This window comes from Plectropomus leopardus, chromosome 13 (assembly GCF_008729295.1).
Source record: "Plectropomus leopardus isolate mb chromosome 13, YSFRI_Pleo_2.0, whole genome shotgun sequence".
In the NCBI taxonomy this organism is placed as follows: domain Eukaryota; kingdom Metazoa; phylum Chordata; class Actinopteri; order Perciformes; family Serranidae; genus Plectropomus; species Plectropomus leopardus.
Window position 1 is genome coordinate 9,342,135 of NC_056475.1, and position 19,094 is coordinate 9,361,228.

General features: G+C 37.6%; 2 protein-coding genes across 3 annotated transcripts; one reads left to right on the forward strand and one right to left on the reverse strand.

Annotated features, from left to right (window-relative positions):
• Positions 1-2,728: 2,728 nt before the first annotated feature.
• lrwd1 (leucine-rich repeats and WD repeat domain containing 1) lies at positions 2,729-14,025 on the reverse strand. Of its 2 annotated transcripts, none has more exons than XM_042499530.1 (16): positions 13,965-14,025; positions 12,366-12,452; positions 11,583-11,817; positions 10,709-10,828; positions 10,409-10,555; positions 9,337-9,429; positions 8,881-9,246; positions 8,620-8,737; positions 8,374-8,480; positions 7,372-7,582; positions 6,519-6,591; positions 5,936-6,079; positions 5,647-5,750; positions 4,923-5,084; positions 3,650-3,759; positions 2,729-2,940 (listed from the first exon to the last, which is right to left on the reverse strand). In XM_042499530.1, the coding sequence occupies exons 2-16, from the start codon at positions 12,443-12,445 to the stop codon at positions 2,788-2,790; spliced, it is 2,223 nt and encodes a 740-aa protein (XP_042355464.1). In that variant the 5' UTR covers positions 12,446-12,452; positions 13,965-14,025; the 3' UTR covers positions 2,729-2,787. The 2 variants fall into 2 exon arrangements, with proteins under 2 accessions (XP_042355464.1, XP_042355462.1); XM_042499528.1 differs by having other exon boundaries at positions 5,647-5,753.
• Positions 14,026-14,814: 789 nt separating this feature from the next.
• On the forward strand, positions 14,815-18,810 carry alkbh4 (alkB homolog 4, lysine demthylase). The gene is made up of 3 exons (XM_042498687.1): positions 14,815-14,931; positions 16,376-16,564; positions 17,828-18,810. The coding sequence occupies exons 1-3, from the start codon at positions 14,815-14,817 to the stop codon at positions 18,347-18,349; spliced, it is 828 nt and encodes a 275-aa protein (XP_042354621.1). The 3' UTR covers positions 18,350-18,810.
• Positions 18,811-19,094: the final 284 nt, after the last annotated feature.

A 19,094-nucleotide genomic window follows, 5' to 3' on the forward strand; every position in this document is an offset into this window, starting at 1 on the left:
AGACATCACTATACGGTAGTAACTATGTAAAAAATAAATAAAATCAATGTATATAACTCATCTCAGACAGAATAAAATATGCTCTCAATCCATAAATTTGTTTAAACAACCAGGGTTCCTTTGCATTTTCATGCACAAAATTTGAGAACTTTCCTATGATTTTTAAGGACCTATTTTCCCCACTTTCCCACCATTTTTCAAACTTATCAAATTCAAACTCTATTCAAATATAATTTCAGCCTGCTGGCAAACGTAAAGGGAAAACGCGAGGAGAAACTGGAGAAATATGTGACGCTAAACAAAACATTTTCATACAGACACATATTAGAGCTACGGTGCGTCAACAGCGACAGAAAATTAATTAGCCTTTATGTTACATTGTGTGGAGGGTTATCCATGGGAGATTATTTTAAGAGATTATTCCAAGATTTAGAAAAAGCAAAATTCCACGACTTTTCCAGGTTTTCCATGACCATGGGAACCCTGATTGTGTTTACAAGGATGATTATACTAAGACACATTTTTAGGAGGATCTGCATGACAAAGTGTGGCCAATGACGTGTGACATTATGATCGGCACCTAATTTTAAAATTTATATTAAGCATGGATCAGATTTTGAGTACGAGTGGATCTGTGAGCTATAGCCTACCTACACTTTTAATAACCATTGTTTTCCTTTTTTTTATAACTTATGAATGTCCTGTGTAGTAGCTGGTCCAAAACTAGATTTTGACCCAAAGGCTGTATTTATTACAGTTTCTGAACCAAACCCAGCCTCAAAAGTCCACATTACTCTACAGTGTACCTGGAGAACAAGCGTAGCAGGACAGGTGGGGAAAAAGCTACACCAAACAGAATTTAAAGTGGTCGACTACCTGTATGCCTGCTGTTGAAAATCATCTTTTTAAACATTTTTTGTTATTCTTGGAATTAAAAATAAATGTCATGCTAACAGGTGCCAGGCTTTAAATAATTTAAGAGCTTCGGAGGTATCCTTAGTCCGAAGTCGCCAATAGATCTTTCACACAGAGGTGAGGCTTTACCACAAAGACACGCCGCTAATGAAACAATATGGAGTTTCAATTACTAAAACAGCAAGAAAAAATAAAAACGAATGAAGTTCATGACATGAAATAACTATGTACCTGTGTGTCTATCTACCTAAATTATAAAAAAGCACTGACAGTTATATTTTTTATTAATCAGTGAGAAAACTAGCAAACATAATCTTAATTGTCCAAAGGAATGCAATAGAAAACTGTTAATATTATCCTAACCCAAAATATATTACACATTTCACTGTTGGTAATATACCATATAACCATTTTTCTTGGATGCTCAAATAAATTTACGCACAAAGCATGTGTTGTGAGTAGCTTTCAGAGGGATTAATCACTGCCAAGGCATCCTGATGACCTCATGTTTTAGATACACGTCCCTGGTTTAATCCTTCTTTAAATAAATGTACATATTCATAATGGAGTGCGTGGTTTTTTTAGATGCAGTAATTGGATTTATTAAATCAAGATATTTGTTCGACTTCACACGTGAAAACATTGTGGGTTGCATACAGAAAAAAGCTACAGTAAAAACTACTTCAGGATTAGATGGTAAAAGAAACACGTTTTACTGCTTTCATTTTCTGCATTTCTTCTCTGCCTCCTTACTGCTCAAAGCGGTATTGACTTTTTTCTGTGAGGACTGTTTGCATCCTTTAATGTTATCAGAACATCACAAAGTCACTTTAAATGGCAAGGTCCAAAGACTGGCCTTTAAATAACAGATAAGGTTCACTCACATTATTATTAACAAGTAATATGTACGTTTGAAATAAAAATTGAATGCAAAAAAAAAAAATCAGTCAAGAGTCCTATTCATAAGGCCAGTGACTAAATAAATTTGTCAAACTGATTAAGCATGCGCTCATTGTTTTTTGCCACTTGTTGGCAGTACAAAAAGCTACAAACTCAACCCTTATCCTTTATTACCATGTGCAGTTTTTATGGCTAACTGGCTGGTAACATCAGAATTTATTTAGAGTCATGGTTCTTGATACCTGACAAATATTCATCAGTAGCTTTTTACTAAAGCTGAGTAGAATAAAATAAAACCACAGACTTAGGAGACCATAAAACTAGATGTAAAATGAGATGCCTCAGACAGATTACAGCTGCATTTGTAGCTGATGTTGCATTACTGTCACCCTGTAGACTTAAAACTAGTTATGGTCGACTTAGAATATTTACATGCCAGTTTACAGTAAGTCATTACATTGACTAAATAACACACTATCTGTAAATTTGATGTTGTGTTTTATAGCTGGTCCGCACATTTCTACATGCTGTGTTTAAAGATACATAACTAAATAAAAAAACAAAGGATTGTATGTCACATAGCAACAATTCTTTTCGTCTGAAATCTTTTCCCAAACCCAGCAACTTTTATGTGTATCAGTAGAAAATTCAGCAAATTTTATACACATTATATAAAAATTGTAGTTATTGTATTTTTTTCAGTTTTTCTGGCTGTGACTTTCTCCAACATCTCACAACAAATCAACAAAAAAAGGCACATTCCCCAAAGAAATTATGAGGAAAATTAGTTTAAAAAAATGTTCACGAGGTTCATTGCAGTCTGTCTTCATGACAGCAGGCAAAAGGCATGTTGTTGTTATGAGAAACAACACTTACCTCTCAAGTACCAAAATTTGGTACACTGTCTTCCAGTACAAAAAAAGACAAACATCTGACTTCCATCATGAGTTGCAGTCACACCGCCTGTGATGCTCAGGGGGTCTCCTCCCTCTTCCACACTATCACCATGTTCTTATCACTAAGAGCCACCAGAAACTGGAGCTCAGGGTCCATTGCTACGCTGTTGATGGAGGGGCCCTCTACTTGGCCGAGGCCCTTCCTCACCGGAGTCGGCCACTCCAACACCTGCCAAAACAAAAGGCAACGTTAGCTGTTCATATGAGGACTTTTATGGGATGGCTTTCCATCTAAATGTTGATCTTTGCTCAGTATGATGTGGTGCAAATGGCAAGAATAACATGGTGACAAAATAATGAAATGTTACATGTGGAAAATGTTTCAAATTTAAAAAAAGAAAAACTTACCAAGGCTCTTTCAGCATCATTTGTATGGCAGTGCTAAATAGCCTTTTTTAAAAATTACATTCGAAGTTTCTATCGAGGTTTTTAAATGAAGCTTTGAATGTCTGTCGTCTTATTTTATGATGTCATCACTCTAAAAACAACCAAAAAATCCACAAACAAAATACCCAATTTTACCAAAATGATTTATCGGATAAGATTAGCCAGGCTTTTTACTAAACCAACTTTCTTAAATGAATGTCATTTATAGTTTTGTTAGATTGCTGCTGGACTGCTTTGTTAATACAGGTACATGCTAAAACTGAAACAGATGTTTTGGAGTGCGTGGATAGTAATTTTACTGTTGACCATTGTTTTCTCCTCTAAATAACCTGGGGGGTTTGTTTACAACCAGTGCGATTGTCTAACTGCTTGTGTTTTTCCCCGCCTCACTATTTTTTTAGTTATGTCATCATGTTCCCAGATCTCATTAATGAACTCAGAGAGGGTAATGTAATGTAAGTGTTCACAGGACATTTAGGGGAGATGGATACCTCAGTGGGCAGGATGGGTTTCCCAGTTTGGAGACTGTTTTTCTGCAGGTTGTTGACGTGGTATGTCCATATCCTGCCTTTATCATCACCACACACTATATAAGCTCGACCTAAAGAGAGGGAAATAAACACACACACACAAAAACAAAAACAAAAAAAACACACACAGGCTTTTTTTGTTACTCGTGAATACAGTACACAAAACTTTAAAAAAAAAAATGCAGCTCAGGGTTAAGCGGTGTCCCTCTGCTGACATTTTAAGGCAGTGTTCCTTTACCGGGTGCTCATAATGTGTGTTTGTGTGTCAGATGTCACCTCTTTATCTGGGCCATAACTCAAACAAGAAAAGAGATGATATAAACATTCCTACTTCTTTGCAAAAAAAACTTTTTTGTACACACTTTTTCAGCCAATTTATGCCCCGTTTACACACTCCATTCAAATGGATTAATTTCCCCATAAACTAAGACGTCTTTGTCACCATGAGGCTGAAGAAACGCTGTTAAATAACCTTTAACCATAAAGGTAAACCTATTTTGTCATTTGCTACAGTTGAAACCAACTGCAAATTCACCCTTTCCCAAAATACGACCAACTGCATTAAAATATCTAACAATAAGAAGTGCATGTAATCTAGTCTGATGTGCACAATGACATGTGACTTATGGCTCCCCATTTTTGCAAATGAGATAAACCTTTAAAACTCTGCAAGATCTGCTTGACAGAATGTAAGGTTTTATGTTCTTACTCAACATGTTCATGTTTCATTAGTGCCATATGTCTGATTTAATTGTGTTTTAATGCTGACTTCAACCAATCAAAATTTATTTAAAGAGCACCTTTCAAACAAATCAAATGCAATTAAAAGTGTTTTACATCAAAAATGGATCTTATCTAAGTATAAACCATAAAATTTGGATAGAAGGATACTGCAAAAAGCCAGACTAAAAATTATTATGTCTAAAAGTATCAATATTTTCAGTTCCTCTCAGATTCTCCGGCAGGCTGTCCCAGCGAAAAGTCTGAGGTCTCTGACTTTTTGTCTTAGTGAGCAAAAAGCTTTTTCCTCTAGTTGTTCAACAATTTTCTCTTCTATTCAACTAAATACAGTTATGTTGTTACGCTGTCCTTTGCTTTTGTGCCACAGTTTAAAAAAAGGCACTCTGATTTCATGATTTCATGTACACAATTTTCATATATTCTCAGGTTTGATGCAGGATTATCTGGACATTAAAACAAACGCAGCTTTGCTGATCAGATGAGGTGAACTCACCAGGGCAGGTGTTGAGAGCGAGGTAGGGGATCTCAGTGTTAGCCCACTGCAGCTCAGCCAGAACCACGGCACACACTGTCCTGTCCTTCTTGTCAGGCCGCTGAGCCTTGGTCCTGCTCCAGCTCCACAGGTAAATGGAACCATGCATGTAGTTCTTGGAGGCTGGAGGAACATTATGACCCATCATTTCAAAAGGAGAGAAAGGAAAACAGAAAATTAGAGACATGCATAGAAAGAAGGGTAAGCTGGGGGCGAGGTTTTTGCCAGTTTGACACTGAAACAAGGAAAAAACATCGAGTAAAACAGCCCATAAACAGTTTTATAGCAGGTTTATAGTTACAAAATACATGGTTAGACACACTATTATACATATATTAACATGTGGTCCAGCCCCATCTAGACAGAAAAAAACTGAACTGTAGCACTATCAAGTGGTCGACTAAAGTAATACTTAGAGAGGATATTTGTTTACTGAAGACATTATTGATCAATTTCCATATTTACTGTTCGATACATAAAACACAATGTAAGGCTCATTTATGTGCTGAGCTTCACACACTAACCACTAAATAGTCTTCTCATATCTGCCTCTGACTTAATTGTTGGCTTTAAAATCCTAATTATATCAGTGTTCCCAGATGTTACTAACCGAGGGGGCATACTTTTATAAACAATTGTAAATAAGACTACAGTGGTACCGTGGTATACTGTAATAGTTACTCACCCACTACGTCATCCGTAAGAAAACTCAGGCCATCGATGGTGTGGTAGTCATGGTCTTTATCTTCCTTCTTATATATGGGGAAAGTTATCTCCATCTCCTCAGACCTACTGAGAGGAACAACACTAAATAAGACCGGCATGCAAAATTGCTGTCATGTTTAGGTAACTACATGCATGTCTGAGGGGGAGTCTCTATGGGATATACCTAAACAAAGCTTCTGAAAAAGGTCAGAATGAGCCAAAACTTCTCAAAACACAAACACATGTGCACACTCTGTGGATGCCTTTACCTCTTTGTGTTGTTGCTGACACCAAGTTGTGTGTTGTAGCAGTGCAGGCCGTCCTCACAGGCAGTCAGCAGGTGTGTGCTGGGGGAAGTGGGTGGGAGGCAGATGTGCAGCGGGGTGGCGCTGATCTCCAACACCAGCAGCTGACTGGAGCAACAAACATGGCAGAAATATTCTCAAAATCACAGCCTGAACCTCCACACTACCCTGCTGGACCCGTTACAAATGTACACATGAGGTTTGTTCAAAGAATTTACACACAAAATTTTAAAGTTTTTTGTCAAAAGTGTGTGCAGACAAAGAAAGGAATCTCCATAAGACATGTGGAAACTGCACATCACATGACAAGTGTCATGGATTCTTCCTTATATCACAGCTTAAGAGTTTAAAAAAGCATTTTACTTCAAATGGAAAATACAATATTTTTCTATTTGCACTTTGTCAGTGAAAAAAGGGGATCTAATTATATAAGTTTAAAAGAAAGTGTCCTTCACATCTGTTAAAAAATATTATTCTGGTTTAGAAATGTTTTTTTTAAGACAGATTTGTAGTTCAATATAAAAGTGAAGCAGGCAGAAATACTCACACAACTTTGTAGTTGTAGTGGCTGTCCACTCCGCCGATGTCCCACATCACTATCTTATTGTCATATGATCCCGCTGCAAGAGAAAAAGTAAACTGGTGAGACCACACACTGAGGTGAATGAGATAAAAAAATAAAATAAAAAGTTAGTATCAGTAAGATCATGGAAATATGTTTTTGGGAGATTAAATTGAGTGCCAGTGAAGCTGCATCCAAAAACACACCCTCAAAAACATTACTGCACAGGTTTATCTAAAATCTTCAGCTGGTAAGGACACGGTTACCACACAACAGTGTTAGCCCAAGTAATACAAGAGGGAAAACGAAAATTAAATAGTGTGTCATAAGTAACGGGTGTTCACCTCTGCTTCTATCTATGAAATATGGATGTTTTTCGCTGATCGTTTCTCTACAAATAAATGAAAGCTCAGCAGGGGCTTGTTAAAACTTGCCTGATTGACTAATCCAGTTTTTTTCACTGTTGGATTTCTTTGTAACAATGTAGCTGTGTTTTCAGTTCTTACGAACTAACTTGCTTGAGTGCAAAGGAATTAGCAATAACAGAAATGATGGCCGATACAAAAGAAAAGAAAAAAGACTCAAGGGCTTGTGTTTTTTGTAGATGACTCACATCAGGGAGGGCCTCATTTTAATGTTGACTGATAATGTTGGATGAAAACACATTTGGTGCTTTTTTATTGAAATAACAATATTGCTGGGAAAAACATGACTGAAGAGATGATTAAGCTGAATTATTTTCTCATCTGTCAGATGCTGGACCTCTGAAACATGTTACTGTCGAGCAAACAGACCTCATTCAGGTAGTCCTTTATGTATAGTAGTGACCATGACTCACTGAAGAGGAAGTTTCCCTGGTGGTGGTTGAAGCGCAGGACAGACAGCGCCTTACGACTGGCTCTGAACTCCCCATAGGCCACATTGTTTCTAGGGTGGATCAGTTTGACCAGTCCTCTTTTTCCTCCGGCGGCCAGAATGCTGCAGTGTTGAGCCGAGGCCCCGCCTCCCCTGGACATCAAGACTGTGGACCAAGCCAGCGAGAAGAACTCCTATTGGGAGGAATAATGGATACAAACAACATCCGACAAACACATCAAGCTTATATCATGAACTGAGTACTCGGTTTTATCCATATATAATTAGCATTCCCACAACAGTGAGTCACCTTGGGTCCATAGTTTAATCACGTTAAATCAATAATGACAGTTGCAATATGAAATCTTAAGTCTATATGGGAAGTGTGCAAGTGTTAGAGATGTAAATTTCTTGACAAAAAGATGGATCAATTCTCTGGGCAACGATAGGATATTTATGTTTACATCACAAACTCTGCCACGATACAATGACAGTTTTATTCAACGCAGGGGCCTGCAAACAATATGAGAAGATATCAGTCAAATTTCTCTTTTTTTCTTTGCTTGTTACAATTACCTGCCTGACACTCAGCTACTAGCACTGCTTGAATGTTTAGGAAGGAGGTGAGCTTCGATGGAAATGGTGATACAGACATGCCATGGTAAATTTCAAAATAAAGGCGTATCTTAAAGATGACAATATGTATCAATGTTTTCACTCTGCATCAGTATTATTGTAATCACTGTGTTGTTACATCGATCCAGATCAATGTGTCATTAGCCAACATCTGCAAAATTCTGCTGATGAAAGCTTTTTTTTACAATTCTTCCTTTTTGGGTGAATATAAGCTTTTCTCTTATGACACAACTCAGAGGGAAAAGGGTAAAAAAAAACAGTTAAAACAAATTTATTGTGATTTTCTGTTTAGGTTTATGCTGAAGTCTACCACATAGGACAATGTTATTAGAGAATAAATGGAGCAAACCTCGCCAGGAACTTTGTACTTCTTCATCACCATCCCAGTTTCACAGTCAATCACACAGAGAGAGTCTCCACCACAGGTAGCAACCAAACGGCTTCCTCCACTAGTGCCTGTTAATACAGGAAAACAGAGTTCATTTCTACTTTTTAATGAATATAGTTATTTTTTTAAAAGCTACTAGCTACACATTTAAAGCCTTTTTTGGTCACTTAAGCTTTGTTTAAAATGCCTTGCGGATGCCCTCGGTACCTGTAGAATCAGGCAGCGGCTGGAAAGCACAAGCCCACAGCTGAGTGGAGAAGTCCTCCGAGCTGTCCTGTTTGCTGTGGCACTGGAGGACGTGGAGAGGCTTCAGACTCACTGGCTGCTGGAGGAAGCAAACGTGAGCAAAAAGGATGATGGAGAGGAAGAGATATCAGAGTGGAAGGAAAGAAGGGACTTTAATGACATGATATTCTGACAATACCAAAAACTGTGCATTCAATATTGTAATGGCCGTGTTTTTATTACCTGTGTCTTGCTGCAGCTCTTTGTTGTGAAAAGCTTGTCAGTGTCTCTCTGCAGCTCTGCTTTGTTCTTCTGTTTTACCTGCGCTCCAGCATCATCTTTAGTTTGTTGCACTTTAGACCCTTTCTTGGGCGTCTCTGTACTTGTCTGTCGTCTGGTGGGAGTGGAGGGAGGCTGGCTTTTCTTTCGGGGGCTCATCCTGATGGTGTTATTCTCGGTTAGCGCTTGAAGATTGCGGCCGGATTTGCGAGGACTTTCTGCAGCTGGGGAGGCTGGGAGATCTGAGCGCAGTTTCTTACGAGGTGTCAGCCTTATGCTGGTGTCCATCACTGATTCAGTTTGTTTCCTCTTGCAGGGCATTGAGACCTCCTGCAAAAAGCAAACACGTGAGCCCTAAACTAAGTTCAACTTCAGCATATAATCATTTACACAGCATCTCCCAACACTACAATATCTTACACAGTTCTCTTTAGTGTCAGTAGGCTCCTTGATCTCCGGCTCTTCCTTTGGATTAATCAGAGAGCTCAGATACTCCTTAGCAATAATCTCCACCTAAGTACCAAAGAACACAAAGAAAGAGTTACTTAAATTGGCAGAAGTCAAAATACAAATGTCTCTAATGTCTGGCACTGGGTTGCACGTGCTATGCTAAGTTCAAATGTAGCCTGGTACAAACAATAAATAATTTGTAAAGTAGGTCAGTGCTGTTTACACACTTCTTACATTTTAAGGGTTGCACCAGCTGAAACAGTTCCAACGCAGGCATAAGTTACAAGCTGAATCTTCAACCTAGCACTAGCACAAACACAGTAAAGTCCTCTGTAAAGTAGCGACTGTCATGGTGCATTATTTTGGGAGATGGAGGATTGGTGAATTATATCGCCTGTTTTGTGTCTGAAATGCGTTCTCCATGATAGATAATATCCACAAGTGATGCTGGGACTCAAATACTCAAAATAAAAATGCAAAAAATTGAATGGGGTGTCTGAAAACATACAAAATAAAGTTCATATATATATAACATATAATTAAGTGGGCAATTGCAAGTAAATGCCCTCTGTGGCCCAATGGAAAATAAATATAAAGAGTTACATACATTTCTAATTAACAGCCACTAATTTATAACAGTTTGCCTGAGCAGACTACCATTATGTGGTTGTTATAACGTATTTCATCTGCCCAACTATAGGGTACGATTATATTACACTACATCGTTGTTATTCTGCACTCGCTGTAGGTTAAAGCTGTATTGCCTAATCATAATGCTTTGTCCTAGATAACATACCTTTTTGTTGTACAGTGATTTACAGAATAGTGCTTTTCTCTGACTGGCCACAAAAAGTAAAGATGTCTTTTTCTGCAACAGTGTCAGTGTGGACTTTGCACCACAGTAGCTAAGATGATATATCTATGTAGCAACCAAACATCGCCCCAGCCTCAAAATCAAACTAACTAGCTTCAACTTATTGCTTCGTGTGGATTTTTCACCCTAAGCTCATGTGTAGCTGGTGCAACAGCCTGCTGAAATTACCTTCCATTTGGTGAAGTCGCTGACTGAACTGGGTCCAAATTTAACCTGCTGACGGGCAGTGTTGACAAAACGTTCCTCCAAATCGGACATTTTCTCCGCTGTGATGGGATCCGGGAGAGAGAAGTTCTTCTCCCAAAGCGCAATTACCTAAAATAACAGACAGTTTGTACACTGACAACAGCAACAGCTTATGCAATAAAATGGTGCTGCACTTGCATGTTTGAGTGTAACATCCTTCCAACAGTGAAACAACAGCCTTAATATCATACGATATGACAAAATAAGCCATCTGTTTCATACCCTGGTCCTCAGGTTCTCAGTGTAGACAAAGCGCAAGTGGTTGGCAGAAGTGCTGATATCTTTACCGTTGTAGATCCTCAGTTTGGGTAACAACGCCATCAGCTTGTGATTATCATTCACCTGAGGAAGAAAAGCAACGTTAACAATCAAATTCAAGACCTGCCGAGGTGGCTTTCATTATGAAATGACTCAAATGATCTCTTGTGAATATTGTATAAAATAAAAATCTGTTTTATGGAAGCGCAATACTACATTGCTGGAGTAAGGTTTTTTAAAAAAAAAAAAAAACTGCCAAAATAAAGCTGCTTTTAAAGAAACCTACATCTTTTTTGCATGGATTTGACAATTTGTTACAAAGGATTTATGCTTCCAAGTATAGTTAACAGATTCCAAAGCAAAGTAGCCAAAAGCAGTAATGTAAGGTAGAAATGCTATCCACATATCCATTATCTGTACCCATTTCTCCTGTGCAGTGAAGCCTATCCCTGTTCACATTAGCATAAGGTGGGAAACACACTCAACAGTCTATCAGAGACCATCAGTCACACTCAAATTCACATCTATAGGCAATTTAGAGTTGCCCTGTTATTACCAGAGTGAAATGCAAATTGGTCTGGAAGCTCTCTGTTTATTTTAGGTTTCCGGGGAGGCGTTATCAGTGGGTTACACATATATGCGACATAATGTAGATGGCCAATCACAGCACACAGTCTGCATGACTTCTAATCGGGGGAGGATCCCGAAACAGTCACAGCGAGAATACACAAACTACAGAAATTCAACGCAGAAACTTCTGGCTGTGAGACAACATTGCAAACCACTGACCCACTGTGTCTTCAACAAGCATATACAAAGCCATTAGCCATGTCCTTACAGTGATATAAAGGTTGTCCTCCATCTTGAGTTCTTCCAGACCGCTTAGAGACTCCAGAGTGGTAACATCCTCCATCTGGTTGTCGCTGAGATCCAGGCAGCGAAGTGCAGGCAGCTCCAGATCCTTGGGCATCTCCTGCAGTCTGTTCCCAGACAGATCCCATCGCTCCAGGGACTGGAGACGGGACAGCAGCTTGACTGGTAAATCCTGATGCTTCAATCCCAGCTTAGATAGACTGAATAGAAAAGAATTTTCGAGTCAGTGTTTCCACAAAGCAGGCTATCGAACAAACTGTGCAGTCATTAAATAAGATCTGCAACAACTCCTCACTGTTCACACTGGAGCTCTGCTACCACATATGCAAACAAAAACATACAAAAAATGTGTTTTACTTCCACCTTTTGAATAACTCTGTTTCAAACTTCGTCTGATACTGTACTTTTTACATTTATGACAATAAAAGTATACAAACTTATATATTTTTTATGCAACAAAAAAAGACAGCTTACACAAATTTGGATTTTGATTCAAAGCATCAAGAATGGATATAACAATGCTTCAAATATTTATCTCTTTTTTTATTCAACCAGTACACCAGTATTAATCCAGTATATGGGATGGGACTTCTCGGTAGTTAAGACCTCAAAATATAATCAAATTAACTGCCTCTTGCAGCACATAGGTGTCACCAATATACAAATACTCCACAGTACAACTTTAATGCGTTATGGATTTTCACCTAAAAAACCAACCGTAATGTAAGAAGAATAAAGCCATGCTTACTTCAGTGTCTTGATTTCCTCCAGTTTGTTGGTTTTTGGAGAGCCTTTCTCCAATAAGAGTTTCTCTGTTATCTTCTCCATTGATTATCTGTACAAAAAAAACACAACTCAAAATAATTAAGATACAGGAAAAACAACTGTCGGGTTCTGAGTATGATTGATTTAATGGTTTCAGTGCCCTCTTCTGCTGAAAAACTCAGGTCTGTTACACTCAAAGGCTGTATATAAAGATGTTTATATACAGCCTGTGGTTACACCTCGGACCACACCCTGTGATCGTTGATGGGTGTGTCCAGGTGCTTTGAATGCACCCATTATTGCACATCAGGGTACACAGACCACATCCTGAGTTTTCGCATATCAAAACAAGCGAGAGAAGGAGCACAGAGTTTAAAAGGCTTCTCCATGTGGTTGTAGTACCAGCGCAAACTTTCCAAACTTACTGAAACTAAAAGAGACCAAGTCTATATATAGGCTATTGAGGTTAAGGCATTCCACTAAAGTTAGTGGCAGCCATGTTTAGAGGAATCTGCGTATTGTTGGTGGCAGTTTGTAGTTTATTGTGACAATGAATATGTTTAAGATCCGCCTAATAAAAGATTGTGATTCTATTTATGGGCTTATGATCTACATAATCACAAAATGTAGGTAAAAATCATCATTTCTACAAAAACATCTTCTCATAAACTGAAGACTCACAAACTCTGCCACGCACTTGAGACTCTTTCATATGCAATAAAAACACACACACACTCCAGAGACTTTGATGGGCAATAAATACTTAAATATTTATATTTATTAATGTATTTGCACTTTTAAAGTTGTGCTGTTTTTATCCTTTCACTAATGCGTTATTAATTTTAGACAATTGTTATATTTCATTGTATTTTTTTGTTGTTTCTGGTGGTTTTCGACTTTATTGTCTTTTATAGTTGCTTCCTGTGACCTCAGAAGTCAGTTTATGTTTTGGAATGACAATAAACCTCGTTTAAAAAAAAAAAGCTAAGTACAATCCCTTACCTGGCTGGGTATCACTACACTATGGGAAAAACATTTAAAATTCAGCAACTGTTTAACTTTTCTTCAACTTGACTTCTAATATAAAACTACTTCTTTACGCCTTTTTTAAATACCATATATTGTTTTAAATACATATAATTGATCCTCTGCTTTTTACGTAGCAAACAAAACATACATACATTTTTACCATACTGAGTCTGATTTATGAATGAAATGGTTCATGCTTTATGTGAGTGTTTAGCAAAAAGTGACCACAGAGAGGTCGCCTGAGTTAGCTAAACAACTATCACAAGAGTACGGTTTAGACCCCGAGCAGCACTTGCTCTTCGGTTACGTGCTCTTACCTGTAAAATATGCGGTTATAGTTATACAATGACACGTTTTGAGGAAATTGATAGCATTAGTCGACAGAAACAACAGAAGTTGGCTAGCCACGTTGGATTCATCGTCTTTGTATCTCGCTATTAAGTCAACATTGCGTTACAATTAACCACTTTTTACTGCACTTCTCGGTCGTTTTCCTCCGTAGACAGATATAAGGTTAAGTTATTGATTAATAATCGTGGATAAAAGTACTTACCGATACTTTTTTAGCAACTTTAGGGGATTTAACGCCACTCCTGCACAAACCGAGTTCTCCCGGGGAAAATCTACGTACATCCGGTGGGCGTGGCTTACGACAAATAAAGACTTGCTGGGTTTTCATACCCTGAGTTTAACCTGCCAGGCAAAATATTAAACCCACAGCACAATCTCCCAATATCTGCCTCCTGTTGTGATTTTTTATTGATCATGTTTGTATTTAACGGTACATTGTACAGAAAGACATTTCATTTTTTTTTTTAAAAAAAAAAAGATCATTTAACATAATATTTGAACGACGGAGGCTTAGATTAGGGTCATGTTAAAGAAAAAAAAGAAGTTAGATTTCGATAATAAAGTCATAATATTAGATAATATATAAAATTTCGAGAATAAAGTCGTGATATCATAAGAAAAAAAGAAGTACATGTATGGGAATAAACTTGTGATATTACGAGAACAAGGTCTTAGTTTTACGAGAAAAAAATTGTCATATTATGAGAATAAACTCATAATATGACGAGAATAAAGTCTTTTTTAATTCTTGTAGCTTTTCTCGTAAAACTACGACTTTATTCTAGTTATATAACGAGTTTATTCTCATAAAATGTATTACATTATTCTCGACGTCTCAAACAAAAGTTCCTCAATGTGGCCTTAAAGGCGGTCGTACGTAAAAATTTGTCTTAGTGAATTAAGAATTAGAATAGTTTAAAGTAGAGAATGGGTTAATTAACAAAATAGTCATACTTTGTGTGGTGAATAATGAACCGCGGGTTTCGTTAGGTGGCGGTGTTTATCTACTTTGACCTCCTCCACAGACCAACAGTAGAAGAAGAAGATGCAGGATGATGGCTCCTGACAGCAGCGGCGGTGTAGCTTCGTGCGCTTGTAAAGGTATCAGGCGATGCCTCAGGTGTGAACAAGCGAAAGGAAAAGCACAGCTTGAGGCAAATCAACCACAGGTAAATATAACAACTAAAAACTGCGTGTTACATCGTTTTTATCATAAGTAAACGGATGTAGTTGTTTGCTTGCGCCATCAAAATTAGCTACGGATGCCCTCACAGGACATTCCCTCCTGTGTCAAAAAGTTAAAAAATACTTAGTTACTGTATTTTTTGTCTTTGTTATAGCATAATAACGTAGCTACATACAGCTTTTCTTGTTACAACAAGATACATTGTTATGGCTAATACATTCATTGTTAACATTATGTTTTTGTACACTTTGGTGAAAAGTAGCAAACTACATTTTAAGGTATTTGTACTTTCTTTGAGTTTTTACACTTTATGCTACTTTATAAAACAAGGTTACTCCACTACATTTCAGATAGAGATATTATACTTTTTACTCCACGACACTGATGTCATAACTAGTTACTAACTCAGATAATTCATATAAATTTTAAACCAACTAATAAATATATTATTAATAGTATATTAAACATTGTTATAAATAAATATAATAAATTATAATGTATTATTATACATTACACTACTCAGCAGTGCTTAAAGTTAGCTCCATCTTTACCTCGTGCAACATCAAAGCGATAAACACTTTAATGCATCAGTTGTAAAACAATAGATATCAATATGAAATGCAGTAGTGTAATGTAAAAAAGTAATAATACTTTGCTACATTACTTAAGATTTTTTTGGGACTATGCTTTACATGAATTTTTATATTTCTGTCAACTTTCTCTCCACTCCTCTACATTAGCTAAATAAGAATGCATACTTTTACTCCACTACATGTCCTCTAAGCATTTTGGTTACTTATTATAAAATGAGGAAGGAAGGAGGGGATGGATGGATGACAAAAAAGGAAAGGGAAGGAGGGAAAAACTAAACATTGTTTTTTGGAATAAGTTGTAAAAAAAAAAAAAAAAAAAGAGAAGAAATAGATTTTCTTTGAGCGTGATAGGCTCCATTTTTAAGGTGATATATGTTACAAGGAAATAAGTTTATGTTTTATGTTTTAGAACTGACACCAGTAACATAAAGTGAAGTTTACTTGGGAATTAAAAAAAAATATTCTTTGGGTCCACAAACTTAGTCTCCCGTTCATGTCTATGGAGCAGTTCCAGACTTTATACCCAACATCACAGGTCTGCGACTGACTTCTCTGGTGTCCGGCTTTGACAGAGAGCAGCTCACTTTCACAAATGTTCAAATATTCAGCTTTCCTAGACCACTGAAATAACAGTGTTGTTTGTAATTTAGGTTGTGTTCCCCTTAAAGTAAATACTCTGAGTCCTTCTTCCGCCATTGCACTTATCTCTGCTTGACTGGTCTTGGAATTGAAGTGCATATTTCATATTGTCAAATTGTGCTTCATCAGAAATAACAACATTGCTACGTTGAGAGTAGACCTAACTTTAAAATTACGTTATTTTTGTTCATGAAGGTCGTGCATCATTTCCTCTACGATCCTGAAACAAGGCTTGCTGTTCCCAAAGATGCAGAGGCTGCATCCTTCCCCTTTCCTGGTGTCTTCCTGTGGGAGAACTTCATATCAGAGGAGGAGGAGAAACAGCTGATAAGCACGATGGACCAGGATGTGTGGAATGAGTCCCAGTCTGGTCGAAGGAAACAAGTATATGAAACACACAAACAACATGACCTACATTGTATTTTTTAGGGTCATTCTTCCAATTACAAGACAATAAGGGCCTAAGGACAAAAGTGTCATATTTTGACAATAGCTTGTTTATTGGCCACAGTGTTACAAACCTGTCGTAATGGCTTTGGGCAATTAAACTTTGTAATACCTGTAGCCTTTTGTTAATTTTAGCACACTGTTAATTTTAAACATATCTTTTTTAAAATTATCATTATCATCTTATACTGTCATCAGGTATCGCATTCTTTTTATTTTTGTTTTATTCTAATTGTCTGACTTTATATACCTCAGCGTGGTCTTTTGGGCACCTTGGTGCCAGCTTTGCCTGTCTGCTTCATTGATGGTTTTCATGTTGTTGGGTTTGCTGTTTGTTTTTCTTGAAATTACTTTTTTTTCAAAAAGCACTTTATAAACTTTATTATCATAATCATTATTATTATTATATGGTTTTGCACCCATCCAACTCACTGCCCACCAATTGGGTGCAATACAAATTTAATTCCAGTGTAACTTTTGATAAGCAAGAACATCTGCACTCCTTCATAATTTACCTACTCTAATCTCTAAACCAAATAGACCCACAAAGGAGCTGTTGTCCAGCATGAGCCATGGTCAACCTTCGCTTCATTTAATTGGCTATCAAAATAAACACCAAACCTTTTACTCCCCAAACTAAAATTTAAACTCTAGCACAGGGTTCATTAACTGGATTTGTGCCATTTTTTTTTCAAAGCAGACAAAGTGAACCACTGCATGCAGTGTTTCTGCAAATTAGCCTGTAAATAAACTAATCAAGACTCGCATATTAGAGGTGGTTAAATTATCTTTTATAAAATTAATTCCATCTGAATTTTTTGGGGGTGTCAATATAGGAAGAAAAAAACTACTAGATATCCTAGACACTATAGGGCATTTTTTCTCCTCATTTATTCTGAATTCATTAATATTCTGCAGATTATGGCAGGCCGGATGTGGCCTGTAGGCCACCAGTTGCCAATCGCTGATTGGACAACCGCATCTGTGATATCACTAACAGGATGGGTTGTTGATTCAGTGATACTGCCTGCACACATATTCTATCAGATAAGACAATGACTTCGAAGAAACCAAAATGTAACCTGTCATATTTTGTTTCTTTAGTGGAAGTAAAGCAATCTGCATTGTGAATTCCCCATTGTTATTGCTATTACAATATTCTGATCAAATAAACAAAAGTCTTTTCTAATGTTGTTGCAGGACTTTGGCCCAAAAGTTAACTTCAAGAAAAGGAAAGTACGTGTCGGTGGCTTCAATGGACTGCCGGCTTTGAGTCAAAAACTAGTGCTCCGAATGCAGCAAGAGCCAAGTCTAGCGGGCTTTCAACCGGTGGAGCAGTGCAATCTGGATTACCATCCTCAGCGAGGCTCCGCCATCGACCCACACCTAGACGACTCGTGGCTGTGGGGGGAACGCCTGGTCACCATCAACATGTTGTCAAACACTACACTCACCATGTCCCTCGAGCGGGGTCTGCCGGAGTTGGGATTAGCAGAGGAAGTCCAAGTAGCTGTGCGTCTTCCTCGCAGATCTTTAGTGGTGCTATTCGGAGAGGCGCGGCACAGGTGGAAACATGCCATTCACAGACACGATGTCCAGGAGCGCAGAGTTTGCAGCACCTACAGAGAGCTGTCTGCAGAGTTCCTACCTGCAGGGCAGCAGGCAGAGCTGGGAGCTCAACTTTTAAGCATTTCTTTGAGCTTTAAAGGGACTCCAATATAGGATCATCTGATGATGCAGAGGAAGGCTGTGCTATCAGAGGAGGTCCAGACTTTTTGGGTGACTTGATAAATTAAATTCAGACATAAATTTCTATCAAATAGAACTATATAAATGTTGTTAGCTCATGTATTTTTGTTCAGAGCTTCAGACCTACTGTCCTTCATACATGCAGTTATTTATACCACTCAGAGAAAAAGAAAATATTCTGCACTACTGATTTCATAAAATATACTACCAGAATTAACTGATTAAAAGTCTTGTCAACCAATCAAAAATGCATGAAAATGGAATTAAAGCAAAACTTTGTTCCACAAAATTATCTTCAACAATCCTGTGTAACAATTGTCCTTGAGTGTCTTATCTGGTTTGATTTAATTGTTAATGGTTAAAGTCTTTAAAACTTTTTGCAGAATTCAGTCTTTACATCTCTGTCTTTTAATAAAAAATGTAATTTCCACACACTTTTTTTTAATATTATTATTATTATTTTTTATAAAGAATGTGTACTTACGTTTCCTGCAGTTGTGACTGGAACTGAGGGGTCACAGATTTCATCCCAGCGTGTCCATGCATGGCCGTGCCTTCAGTGGTGATGTGAGGATGTGGCCACACAGGAGCCCTGCTGGCTCCAGCTCATCTGAGCTGCTGCAGTACAGAGAAGCATCATAAAGATTATAAAGAAGTGAAAGATTAGCCCCACTTTTAACAGTTGTTAAGTTAGAGTGGTGCTAACATTAATTTGTCA

What these genes read in the sequence shown, in the direction of transcription:
- alkbh4 (XM_042498687.1), top strand. Translation starts at nt 14,815, where the DNA reads ATGATGGCTCCTGACAGCAGCGGCGGTGTAGCTTCGTGCGCTTGTAAA. An exon ending in TTGAGGCAAATCAACCACAG is followed by an intron (nt 14,932 to 16,375) that starts GTAAATATAACA and finishes TTGTTCATGAAG; the next exon opens with GTCGTGCATCATTTCCTCTA. An exon ending in AGTCTGGTCGAAGGAAACAA is followed by an intron (nt 16,565 to 17,827) that starts GTATATGAAACA and finishes ATGTTGTTGCAG; the next exon opens with GACTTTGGCCCAAAAGTTAA.
- lrwd1 (XM_042499528.1), bottom strand. Translation starts at nt 12,445, where the DNA reads ATGGAGAAGATAACAGAGAAACTCTTATTGGAGAAAGGCTCTCCAAAA. An exon ending in GTCAGCAACAACACAAAGAG is followed by an intron (nt 5,754 to 5,935) that starts GTAAAGGCATCC and finishes TGTTCCTCTCAG; the next exon opens with TAGGTCTGAGGAGATGGAGA. An exon ending in CGCTCTCAACACCTGCCCTG is followed by an intron (nt 3,760 to 4,922) that starts GTGAGTTCACCT and finishes CCCTCTCTTTAG; the next exon opens with GTCGAGCTTATATAGTGTGT.